The 9,970-nt window shown below is 53.2% G+C and overlaps 3 protein-coding genes across 3 annotated transcripts; 2 read left to right on the top strand and 1 right to left on the bottom strand.

Moving 5' to 3' along the window:
* Positions 1 to 836: 836 nt before the first annotated feature.
* On the top strand, positions 837 to 1,637 carry ENH_00057210 (hypothetical protein, conserved; the record flags this gene model as incomplete). Its single annotated transcript, XM_013581688.1, has 3 exons — positions 837 to 908; positions 1,270 to 1,362; positions 1,527 to 1,637. The coding sequence occupies 3 exons, from the start codon at positions 837 to 839 to the stop codon at positions 1,635 to 1,637; spliced, it is 276 nt and encodes a 91-aa protein (XP_013437142.1).
* Positions 1,638 to 3,068: 1,431 nt separating this feature from the next.
* On the bottom strand, positions 3,069 to 4,291 carry ENH_00057220 (hypothetical protein, conserved; the record flags this gene model as incomplete). The annotated part of the gene is made up of 3 exons (XM_013581689.1): positions 3,069 to 3,159; positions 3,441 to 3,580; positions 4,067 to 4,291. The coding sequence occupies 3 exons, from the start codon at positions 4,289 to 4,291 to the stop codon at positions 3,069 to 3,071; spliced, it is 456 nt and encodes a 151-aa protein (XP_013437143.1).
* Positions 4,292 to 4,705: 414 nt separating this feature from the next.
* Positions 4,706 to 9,892, top strand: ENH_00057230 (phenylalanyl tRNA synthetase isoform, putative; the record flags this gene model as incomplete). Its single annotated transcript, XM_013581690.1, has 8 exons — positions 4,706 to 4,984; positions 5,165 to 5,496; positions 6,766 to 6,907; positions 8,130 to 8,236; positions 8,660 to 8,753; positions 9,178 to 9,272; positions 9,513 to 9,584; positions 9,802 to 9,892. The coding sequence occupies 8 exons, from the start codon at positions 4,706 to 4,708 to the stop codon at positions 9,890 to 9,892; spliced, it is 1,212 nt and encodes a 403-aa protein (XP_013437144.1).
* Positions 9,893 to 9,970: the final 78 nt, after the last annotated feature.

Genomic DNA, 9,970 nt, shown 5'->3' on the forward strand with positions numbered 1-9,970 from the left:
CTGCTGTTGCTGCTGTTGCCCTGCAGCAGGCGGTGCTGCTTTCGGGGCTCGTGCTGCTGCTGCAGCGGAAGTCTGCGTTGCTGCCGTTGCTGCTGCTGGCTGCTGCGTGCTGCTGCGCGGAGACTGCCGCTGCGGTGTATGTACACCTGGAAGCAGCAGCAAAGCAAAACCCAAAATCTGCTTCTGGCAAAGCGCCGCCAGAGCGGCTAGCGCAGAGGCCGCATGAAGGGCCTTTGTTGCTGCTGCTGAAGCGGGTTAAAAAGCGAGAAGCAGCGAGCTGCTGCTGCTGCTGCTGCTGCTGCTGCTGCTGCTGCTGCTGCTGCAGACGACAGCCTCCGCGACAAATCGACACGCGGGGGGCAAGAGCTTCCCCGGGGCTCCGCAGCAGCAGCAAAGCCCCGAGCTGTTTGAAACAGAATTAAAACAATGTTTGGCAGCAGCTCGGGCGTGCTTCCGCGTTGCTGCTGCTGCTTCCAGCTGCTGCTGCTCCTCTCGCGCTGCTGCTGCTGCTGCAGCTGGGCGCGCGCAAAGCCCCCAAAGACTCAACCGCGGCCAAAGACTCAGCAACAAAATCAATTAAGTTTGAGAAATGCAAAAAGCAACAAATTAAATAAAGTTCAAAAAGAATCGGAAGGTCTTTTGCCTTCGCTCCGCCGCTGCGGGAGCGGGAGCCCCGCCGAGCCAGCGGCAGCCCCGCGCGCGCCGCCGCCGCTGAAATTCTTCTTTTTTCTTTTTTTTTAACTTTTAATTTATTTAATTTTATAAATTAATTCCATTTTATTCTTCAACACCCAAAATTCCAGACCCCCAGCCCCGCCCCCGCGGGCTGCAGCGCCATGCTCCTCTCCAGGGCTCTCCGGGGCCGGGTCCCCGTGCCTCAGTTCAGTAGGGACCGCTTCTTCCGGCGGGTGAGTTTTCGCTGGCAAGGGGGGCCCCCGGGGGGCCCCCGGGGGGCCCCCCGGGGGCCCCGGGGGCCCCCGGGGGGCCTGGGGGGTGCCCTAGGGGCCCCTGGGGGCCCCCCGGGGCCCTGGGGGGCCCCGCGCGCCTGCAGCGCCACAAACACACTGCAGCAGCAAAAGCCGCCGTGGAGGCAGGCCGTTAGAAGCAGCAGCAGCAGCAGCAGCAGGAAGTGCGCAGGAAGCAGCTGGGAAGTGTATATACACTGCAGAGGCGGTGGGGCTGCGGTGTACGTACACTGCAGGGGCAGCGACTGCGCCGCTGCGCCCCACGGGGTGTACAGACAGCTCCTGCGAGTGTGTGCTGCTGCAGCCCAACATGCTGGAGGCCGACAGAGCTCGTCTTTACTATTTTAATCTCTTTAGCATTGCAGCAACTGCAGTGCCCATTTGGTACATGATGACTGTAAGCCGTGCGGGGGTTTAGGGTTTAGGGTTTAGGGTTTGGCGGTTTCGACGCGCCCGGGCAGGCTCTGGACCCCTCCCGGAGGCTTAGTTGGCCCTTGCGCCACGTAACAAAGGGCTTAGGGTTTAGGGTTTAGGGTTTAGGGTTTAGGGTTTGCGCTGCAGGTGAACTACCGCTTCTGCGAAGAGTCGGTGATGCTGTCGGACTCGCTGGGGAGTTCTGGAGTTACGCCGACGGACTTGGGTCTCTTTTACCCCCACAAGTTGCAGAAATAAAGACAATTATTATTTATTATTAGTTCAATTAATTAAAACAAAAGAGAAAAGCAAAGAAATGAAAAGAATTCGTGAGTCCCCCGTGCGGGCGGCGCTCCGCGGCGTCTTCAGGTGTACGTACACCTCCGGGGCGTTTTCAGGTGTACGTACACCTCAGGCCCCAGCGGCCAGGCCCACCCGCAGACACTTCGAGAACCATTTTTATTCTTTTGTTTTCATTTCTTTGCTTTTTGCTCTTCAACTCTCCACAAAGCTGCGGCTGTCTTTGTAAGCAGCGAATTCGTAGAATGGACATTTGTGTTCAATTTATAACTCTATTTGCTTTAGTTCTTTTTTGTATTTATTTATTTAATTTGTTTATTTAAATGTATATTTGCTTCAGATCTATTTTGTATTTATATTTATATGCGCTAATAGACTCACTATGTATCCAAATATATATATATATGCATAAATGGAATTTTAATATACATATAAATAAATAGATTGCACAATTGAACTTCAGCTGCAGATATGTAGATAAATGTAAATAAATACTATAAAGGAGCCTTCAGTGTAACATAAATAAATAGCTCGTATAATTGAACTTCGGACTCAGATACAGATAAATTTAAATAAATATAAATGAGCCTTTGGTGTAACAAATAAATAATTTGTATAATTGAACTTCGGATGCAGATATATAAATAAATACAAATAAATATAAATGAGCCTTTAGTGCATACGGGCTCGCCCACATGAGGCCGTGCGTGTATGTTCGCTGTACATACACCGCAAATACCTGCATGCATATATTCATATAATTCAGAAAAGTGTAAAGATGTGTTGTAATATATATATAATATTGTAAATATATAATTGCTTCCTCTTTAAGAATATATAAATGCCAGAGTCTGAGCATAAACACAACTTGGGTGCAGACCCTCCTGGGTTGCCTGCGGTGTACGTACACCCCAGCTTTGCCCTCGCCCTTTGATTAGGGTTTAGGGTTTGGGTGAATCCCGGTGTCTAGACACTGGAGCCAGTACTGGCTTTCATCTCCTGTGAAAACCCTGGTGCTGCTTCGGGGGGTTTGGGGTTTAGCTAGGGTTAAGGGTTTAGCTAGGGTTTGGGGTTTAGGGTTGTCTGGGCTAAGCCACAAACCCTAATTTGTGTTGTCCAGGCACTTGGCTCTAGAACATTTGGAGCACCTAGGGTTTAGGGTTTGGACAAAAGAGGGGTTCAGTTCGAACCTTCGGACGAGGGTTTAGGGTTTGAGAGGGTCTGAGCGGAGCTAGGGTTTAGGGTTTGGGAGGAGCTAGGGTTTAGGGTCTGGACAAATGGAAAAGCCTCAGGACTGTGCTGAGGTGTCTGTACAGCTGACTGGCCCCTTGTTCCCGGGTGTACGTACAGCTGGCGGGTTGGGGCCTAAGCACAAATGAAAGTTAGGGTTTAGTTGACAACTATTTCTTCTTTTTTGATGAGTCCTTCCACTCCCTTTTCAATCAAATCAAAAACGTTCAAATGCCCCCCCTCGTAGTACCTGCGGCGCAGCGCAAACCCTAAACCCCAAACCCTAAACCCCGCCAAACGCTAGAAACAACCCCCCAACGGGCCACGCCCAACGCAAACCCTAAACCCTAAACCCTAAACCCTAAACCCCGCCCAGGCGGGGCCCCAGAGAGCGCAGGTCCGCGCAGTGTACACACACCTCACTGGGCCGCAGCGCCGCCGCTGCGTGCGGGGCAGCAGCGCCTAGGGTTTAGAGCCTAGGGTTTACGGCCTAGGGTTTAGGGTTTAGGGTTTAGGGTTTAGAAGGCGCACGGGTCCGGGACTTCTTCGGTGCCGCACTCCGGCGCGTAGTCGCGAATCAGCAGCTTCAGTTTGTGTCTTTTGTCTGGGGGGCAAAGAGCTGCGAGGTTGCGGAGGTTGGACTTGTCCATGGCCACAACCAAGTCAAACTCCTCGAAGTCTGCGCAAAACCCTAAACCCTAAACCCTAAACCCTAAACCCTAAACCCCACCAGCCCCCGCAGGCGCTCCCGGGGAGAAAGGGCGCGAGAAGACCAGTCACAGAACGCCGAACGCGATTCCAGCTGCACTGCGCTGCAGCCAGCGCGCTCCGCCTCAAACCCTAAACCCTAAACCCTAAACCCTAAACCCTCGCAGGAGGTCTCGAAGAGCGGCTGCGAGCCGCAGCGCCCCCTCTTTTGCCCGCGCCTTCGCCCCCCCGCCCTAAACCCTAATTCCCCTCTAAACCCTAACCCCTGATCCCAAACCCTTACCCATCCCAAACCCTAAACCCTCCCCCCAAGTAGACCCTGCTCGCTGCACCCTTCCCTAAGCCCTCAGCGGGCGCCAGCCAGCGCCACCCCAAACGCCAAACCCTAAACCCTAAACCCTAAACCCTAAACCCTAAACCCTGAAGCCCAGCTCGCCTGTTTTGCGGACTTGGCGGGCCCTGTGGGGGCTCAAGTCGACCCCCCTCTTGCGCGCCGCGCGGATCATCTCGCCCATGGCGGGGTCCCCCTCTGTGTGCCCCCCAGTTGCTGCTGAAGCCACTTTAAAGGGTTTAGGGTTTAGGGTTTGGAGTTGGAGTTTGCTGCGGAGGATGTACTCCGCGGTGGGGGAGCGGTTCACGTTGCCGAGGCACACGAACAGCACCGATCGCACCATTTCAGCTTCCGAAAACAGCGCCAAAATATTAATTTTCTATTTTAATTCTTTTTCGCATTTTAAACAACAAAAAAGGGTTTAAATTTCGCGAGATTCCGCAAAATTCCCTCAAGCCACCCGGGGGCCCCAGCCACACCCCCGGGGGCCCCCGCCACGAAGACCCGAGCACGCCCGCCTCCGGGCCCCCCGCCAACCGAAAACCCTAAACCCTAAACCCCAAACCCTAAACCCTAAACCGTGGTTTTCGCGTTTCGTTCCCGTGTGTCCGTTCGGAGGTCTTCCCCGCAGTGGGTGCGGTGCAGGGCGTGATCGGGGCGTTTGGGGAGCCGGCAGGGCGCGGCGGCGTCGCGCAAACCCTAAACCCTAAACCCTAAACCCTAAACCCTAAACCCTAGAAGAGCGCGTTTGGCGAGAATGAGCGAGGAGGCGAAGCTGGAGGCCCTGCTGCTGTGCCTGGACGCCGCCTTCCGCGCAGGGGGGGCCCCCAGTACCCTCGAACTCGCGGGGGCCCACCCCGAGTGGGGCCCCCACGACAAAGTCGTGGGCCTTTGCAGGGCCCTCCAGTCCTTAGGATATGTGGCTTTGACTTTGCAAGAAAAGACTCTGTGGGCCCTCACGGCAGAGGGCCAGCAGTACGCAGCCCGCGGCATGCCCGAGGCCAATTTGCTGCGCTGGATGCACCAAAACCCCCGCGTCAGCCAAACCCTAAACCCTAAACCCTAAACCCTAAACCCTAAACCCTAAACACTGCAGCGAGCGCGCCGGGGGACCGCGCGCCGCACCCAGCAGCCAACCCCCAGCAGCAGCAGCAGCAGCAGCAGCAGCAGCAGCAGCAGCAGCAGCGGCGAAAAACCCGCGACGGCAGTGCTGTAGGCAGCAGCGGCCGCAGCTGCGCAACTAGCAGCAGCAGCAGCAGCAGCAGCAGCAGCAGCGACTGCTGCTTCTGTAGGGCTCCCGCAGCAGCAGCAGCGTTTCCAGTGCCCCTCACAGCAGCAACGGCCGCAGCAGCAGCAGCAGCAGCCGCTGCAGCAGCGCCCCGCGGCCCTGCGCCGCCCCCCTTTCGCCCAGCAGCAGCAGCAGCAGCAGCAGCAGCAGCAGCAGCAGGTGTTGCGGGCGTGTCTTGTGCAGGAGGAGGGCTACTCTGCTGCGGAGTTGAAGCAAACTTTGGGAACTGAAGGAGAATTGGGACTTTCAAATGCTTTAAAGTTGGGACTTTGTGTTGCAGATAAAGAAAGCAAAAGAATTTACTGCAAAGGGGGGCCCCCCGGGGGCCCCGGGGGGCCCCCCGACACTGCCCAGGGGGCCCTCAAGGCCATACAGCAGTGGCAGCAAACCCACGGGGGGGCCCCCACAGACACGCAGCAGCTGCTGCTGCTCGCGCTGCGCGAAGTTGATCCTTCGAAGCAGCCTGAGAAGCTCCTGCAGGCATGCATAACCTGCTGCTGCTGCTGCTGCTGCTGCTGCTGCTGCTGCTGCTGCTGCTGCTGTTGCTGTTGTTTTTTGTGGGGCTCGTTTGCTGCTCTTCCTCCTCGTGCTGCACTTCAGGGTGCTGCTGCTGCTGCTGCTGCTGCTGATTTTTGTGGTGCACCTGCTGCCTCTCTAACTGGCGCTGCTCTTCAGGGAGCTGCTGCTGCTGCTGCTGCTGCTGCTTCCATGCTGCTGCTGCTGCTGCTTTCATGCTGCTGCTGCTTCTGCTGCTTTCGTGCTTTTCCTGCTGCTGCTGTTGGTGCTTTTCTGGGTCTTCTTGCTGCTCCTGTTGCTGCTGCTGCGGGGGATGCTGGTGCTGCTGCTTCTAAGCTATTGTGCTGCTGCTGCTGCTGCTGCTGCTGCTGCTGCTGCTGCAGGTATCTGTTGCTGCTCCGCTTGCAGCAGCTACTTGTGAATGAATTAATTGAAAATGAATTAATTTTAATTTTTTATTTTGTTTTATTTCTTTTTCTTCAGGAACTGAAACGCCGCAAGCTCGTGGAGCAGCGCAAAGTGAAATTCAACTTAATCAAAAAAGCAGAAAAATTCAAATTAGAAATTTCAAAACCCTTGGCCGACATCAACGCCAAACTCATCGCCAACGACCAGTGGAGGCAGCAAGGCGGGTTTAGGGTTTAGGGTTTAGGGTTTAGGGTTTAGGGTTTAGGGTTTGGAGTTTAGGGTTTAGGGTTTGGAGTTTAGGGTTTAGGGTTTGGGGTTTGGGGTTTAGGGTGTAGCGTTCAGGTAGGTGGTGTGGGGCTTAGGGCTGAGGGGCAAGTGAAAGCAGCAAGGACTACGGCTGCAGCTGTGGACTAGGGTTTAGGGTTTAGGGTTTAGGGTTTAGGGTTTAGGGTTTTGGGCTTGAATTCAAATGGGTCTCGGGGTTTGGAACTTACAGCTAAGCTACTTAATGCGCTGCATTGGGGAGTTGAGATGCCCACAGGCTACGCAATTTCAGGGTTTAGGGTTTAGGGTTTAGGGTTTAGGGTTTAGGGTTTAGGGTTTAGGGTTTGCGCTTGTGCTGATTCTTTAGAGCTGAAGCCCTACAACTTCTTTGCATGCGGCACGCGGCTGCGACGGGGGGCCCCCCACCCGCTGATGCTTGTCCAGAAGCAGTTCAAGCATGTTCTCACTTCCATGGGGTTCGAGGTAGGGTTTAGGGTTTAGGGTTTAGGGTTTAGGGTTTAGGGTTTAGCGTAAGTTGCCTCGTTGGCGCACTGCGCCTTTTTGGGGCCTCGAAACGAGCCCTAGTTGACTTGGCGTAACTTTATATTTCCTATGCATTCGAACTAGCACAAGGGCTTTAGTTTTTAGGGTTTAGGGTTTAGTTTTTATGGTTTAGGGTTTAGGGTTTAGGGTTTGTCAACTGCAAGTTCTGTTTCACAAACCCTTCTGGGTCCTGCCTTTTCCGTTTTGCTGCACACCAGGCTTTTTGCATGCAGGCTTTTATTCCTTTATTTCCTTTATTTGATTTAATTCATTTTAATCTTTTATTTCTTTTATTTGATTATCTTATCTGATGTTTAATTTCCTTATTTGGTTTATTTCCTTTGCTCCTTTATTTCTTCTATTTGATTTAACTCCTTCAATTTTATTTCTTTGAATTCCCTCCAAGTCTTGCAGTTTATTTAATTGTTTAAATTGCTTCAAGTCTTTTATTTTTTTAATTTTCTTTTTTTTCCTTTCATTTATTTTATTTTCCGAATTTCTTCAAACCCTTCAGTTCCTTTTGTTTCCTCTTCTGTCCAAACACTTTTTTGGATTTGTTTGCGATAAATAATCCTCGAACTTCTCCACTTTTTGCATTTTTAATCTTTCTTTAAATTATTTTTTTTCTGTTTTAATTTGTTTTTAGGAAATGGACACAAATCAATTTGTTGAAGGTTCATTTTGGTGCTTCGACGCGCTCTATATGCCTCAGCAGCACCCCGCAAGGGATGCCCAGGATACCTTTTTCATCAAGGCAAGGCGGCCCGCATACCCCTTTTTAGGGTTTAGGGTTTAGGGTTTAGGGTTTGGGGTTTGGGGTTGCTGGCGGGCGTCTGGGCTGCAGGGCTGCGGCGCCGGTGGCTGCGGCTGCGGCGCAAGGTGCAAGGGCAGCTGCCGTGGGGAAAAGGGCCTAGGGTTTAGGGTTTAGGGTTTAGGGTTTAGGGTTTAAGATCTAGGGTTTAGGGTTTGTGGCTCCAGGGTGGCAGCAGCACGCTGCAAAGCGCGTGCAGAGGCTGCCGGCCAGAAAGGGGTCCCCCGCGGCTGGCTCTTGCCTCGGGGGGCCCCGATCTTGTTCATTTTACTCGATTAATATATTATTTTATTTATTATTAATCATTTATTTATTATTTATTATTTATTAATTTGTTTTAATTCCTCGCAGAGCCCCGAATGCAGCCACCCTGACCAACTGCCCAAGTCCTTCGTTTCCGCCGTTCAGCAAATGCACGAAAGCGGCGGCGGCGGCTCCACGGGCTGGAGATACACCTGGTGAGTGCCGCGGGGCTGCATGCATGCATGCATGCATGCATGCATTTGGCCATGCATGCATGCATGCATGCATGCATGCATTTGGCCATGCATGCATGCAGGCTTGCATGCATGTAAGCGCGCGTGCATGCATGCGGGGCGACTGAGAAATGCGTGTGTGCAAAGTAGTTAAGGCATGCATGCATGCGTGCATGCATGCATGCATGCATGCATGCGGTGTACCAGAAGGCCTGCTTGCATGCATGCATGTAAAGCAGTTAGAGCCTGCATGCATGCATGCATGCATGCCGTTTGTTGTATGGAGGGGCGCGCGCATTTATGCGGGATTTGTGGGGGCGTCCTAAGCTTCAAACCCTAATTCCTGAAGCAGGGTTTGGCTCTAAACCCTTTTTTGGGGTTTCGGGTTTGCGGCTGCGCCCACAGGTCGCTGGACGAGTCGCTCAAAAATGTTATGCGAACACACACGACTTCAGTCTCAGCCCGCATGCTGTACCAAATGGCGGAGGAGTATAGAAAAGTAAGCTGCTGCTGTTGCTGCTGCTGCTGCTGCTGCTGCTGCTCTTGTGTCTGCTGCTGCGGCGGTTTCCCCTGCAGCAGCGGTGGCAGCAGCAAACGGGCAGGTCGAGGCCCCCAGTGGTGTTCTGTGCCGTTTACGGGGGTGTTCGGAGTTAGCGCTCGAAATAGTGTTTAGGGTTTGAGTTTAGGGTTTAGGGTTGAGGGTTGAGGGTTTAGGGTTTAGGGTTTTCCTTCAGACGGGGGTCTTCAGGCCCCGTAAGCTCTTCTCGATCGACCGAGTCTTCCGGAACGAAACCCTCGACGCGACGCACCTGGCGGAATTTCACCAGGCAAGCGCTGCCGCTGCTGCAGCTTAGGGTTTAGGGTTTAGGGTTTAGGGTTTAGGGTTTAGAGTTTAGGGTTTAGGGTTTGGAGCGCATGCGCAGGTGGAAGGAGTCGTGGCCGGCGAAAACCTCTCGCTGGGGCACCTCATGGGTGTGATCCTCACATTCTATATTGCCATTGGCATTGAAGAGCTGAAGTGCGCTGGGCTATAAGGCCTGAGGGTTTTAGGGTTTAGGGTTTAGGGTTTAGGGTTTGGGGTTTGGGGCTTAGGGTTTGAGGCCGAAGACTTTGAGACGGGGGTTACATTTTTAAGGTTTCGCACGTAGACTCCAGGGTTTAGACACGCGGGTATGAGGGGCTAGCGCCCCAGGTTAAGGGTTTAGGTCTAGGGTTTAGGATTTAGGGTTTAGGGTTTAGGGTTTGCATTTGGGTTCAGGTTCAAGCCGACGTTCAACCCTTACACCGAGCCATCGATGGAAATCTTCGGATACCACCCGGGGCTTAAGCGGTAGGCGATGGGCGTCACTGAGGGTTTAGGGTTTAGGGTTTAGGGGATTAGGGTTTAGGGTTTGTGTATAAGTTGATAGAAGTGGGGAACATCGCAATGTTCCGGCAGGAGATGCTGCGGCCCATGTATCTGCCTAGTGCTGAGGGAGTGTTCAGGGTTTAGGGTTTAGGGTTTAGGGTCTAGGGTTTAGGGTTTAGGGTTTAGGGTTTGTGCGTAGGTGGATAGAAGTGGGGAACAGCGGAATGTTCCGCCCCGAGATGTTGGGGCCCATGTGTCTGCCTAGTGCAGAGGGAGTGTTCAGGGTCTAGGGTTTAGGGTTTAGGGTTTAGGGTTTAGGGTTTAGGGTTTAGGGTTTGTGCGTAGGTGGATAGAAGTGGGGAACAGCG

The sequence above is a fragment of the Eimeria necatrix genome, genomic scaffold, assembly GCF_000499385.1.
Source record: "Eimeria necatrix Houghton genomic scaffold, Enh_scaff47, whole genome shotgun sequence".
Classification (NCBI taxonomy): domain Eukaryota; phylum Apicomplexa; class Conoidasida; order Eucoccidiorida; family Eimeriidae; genus Eimeria; species Eimeria necatrix.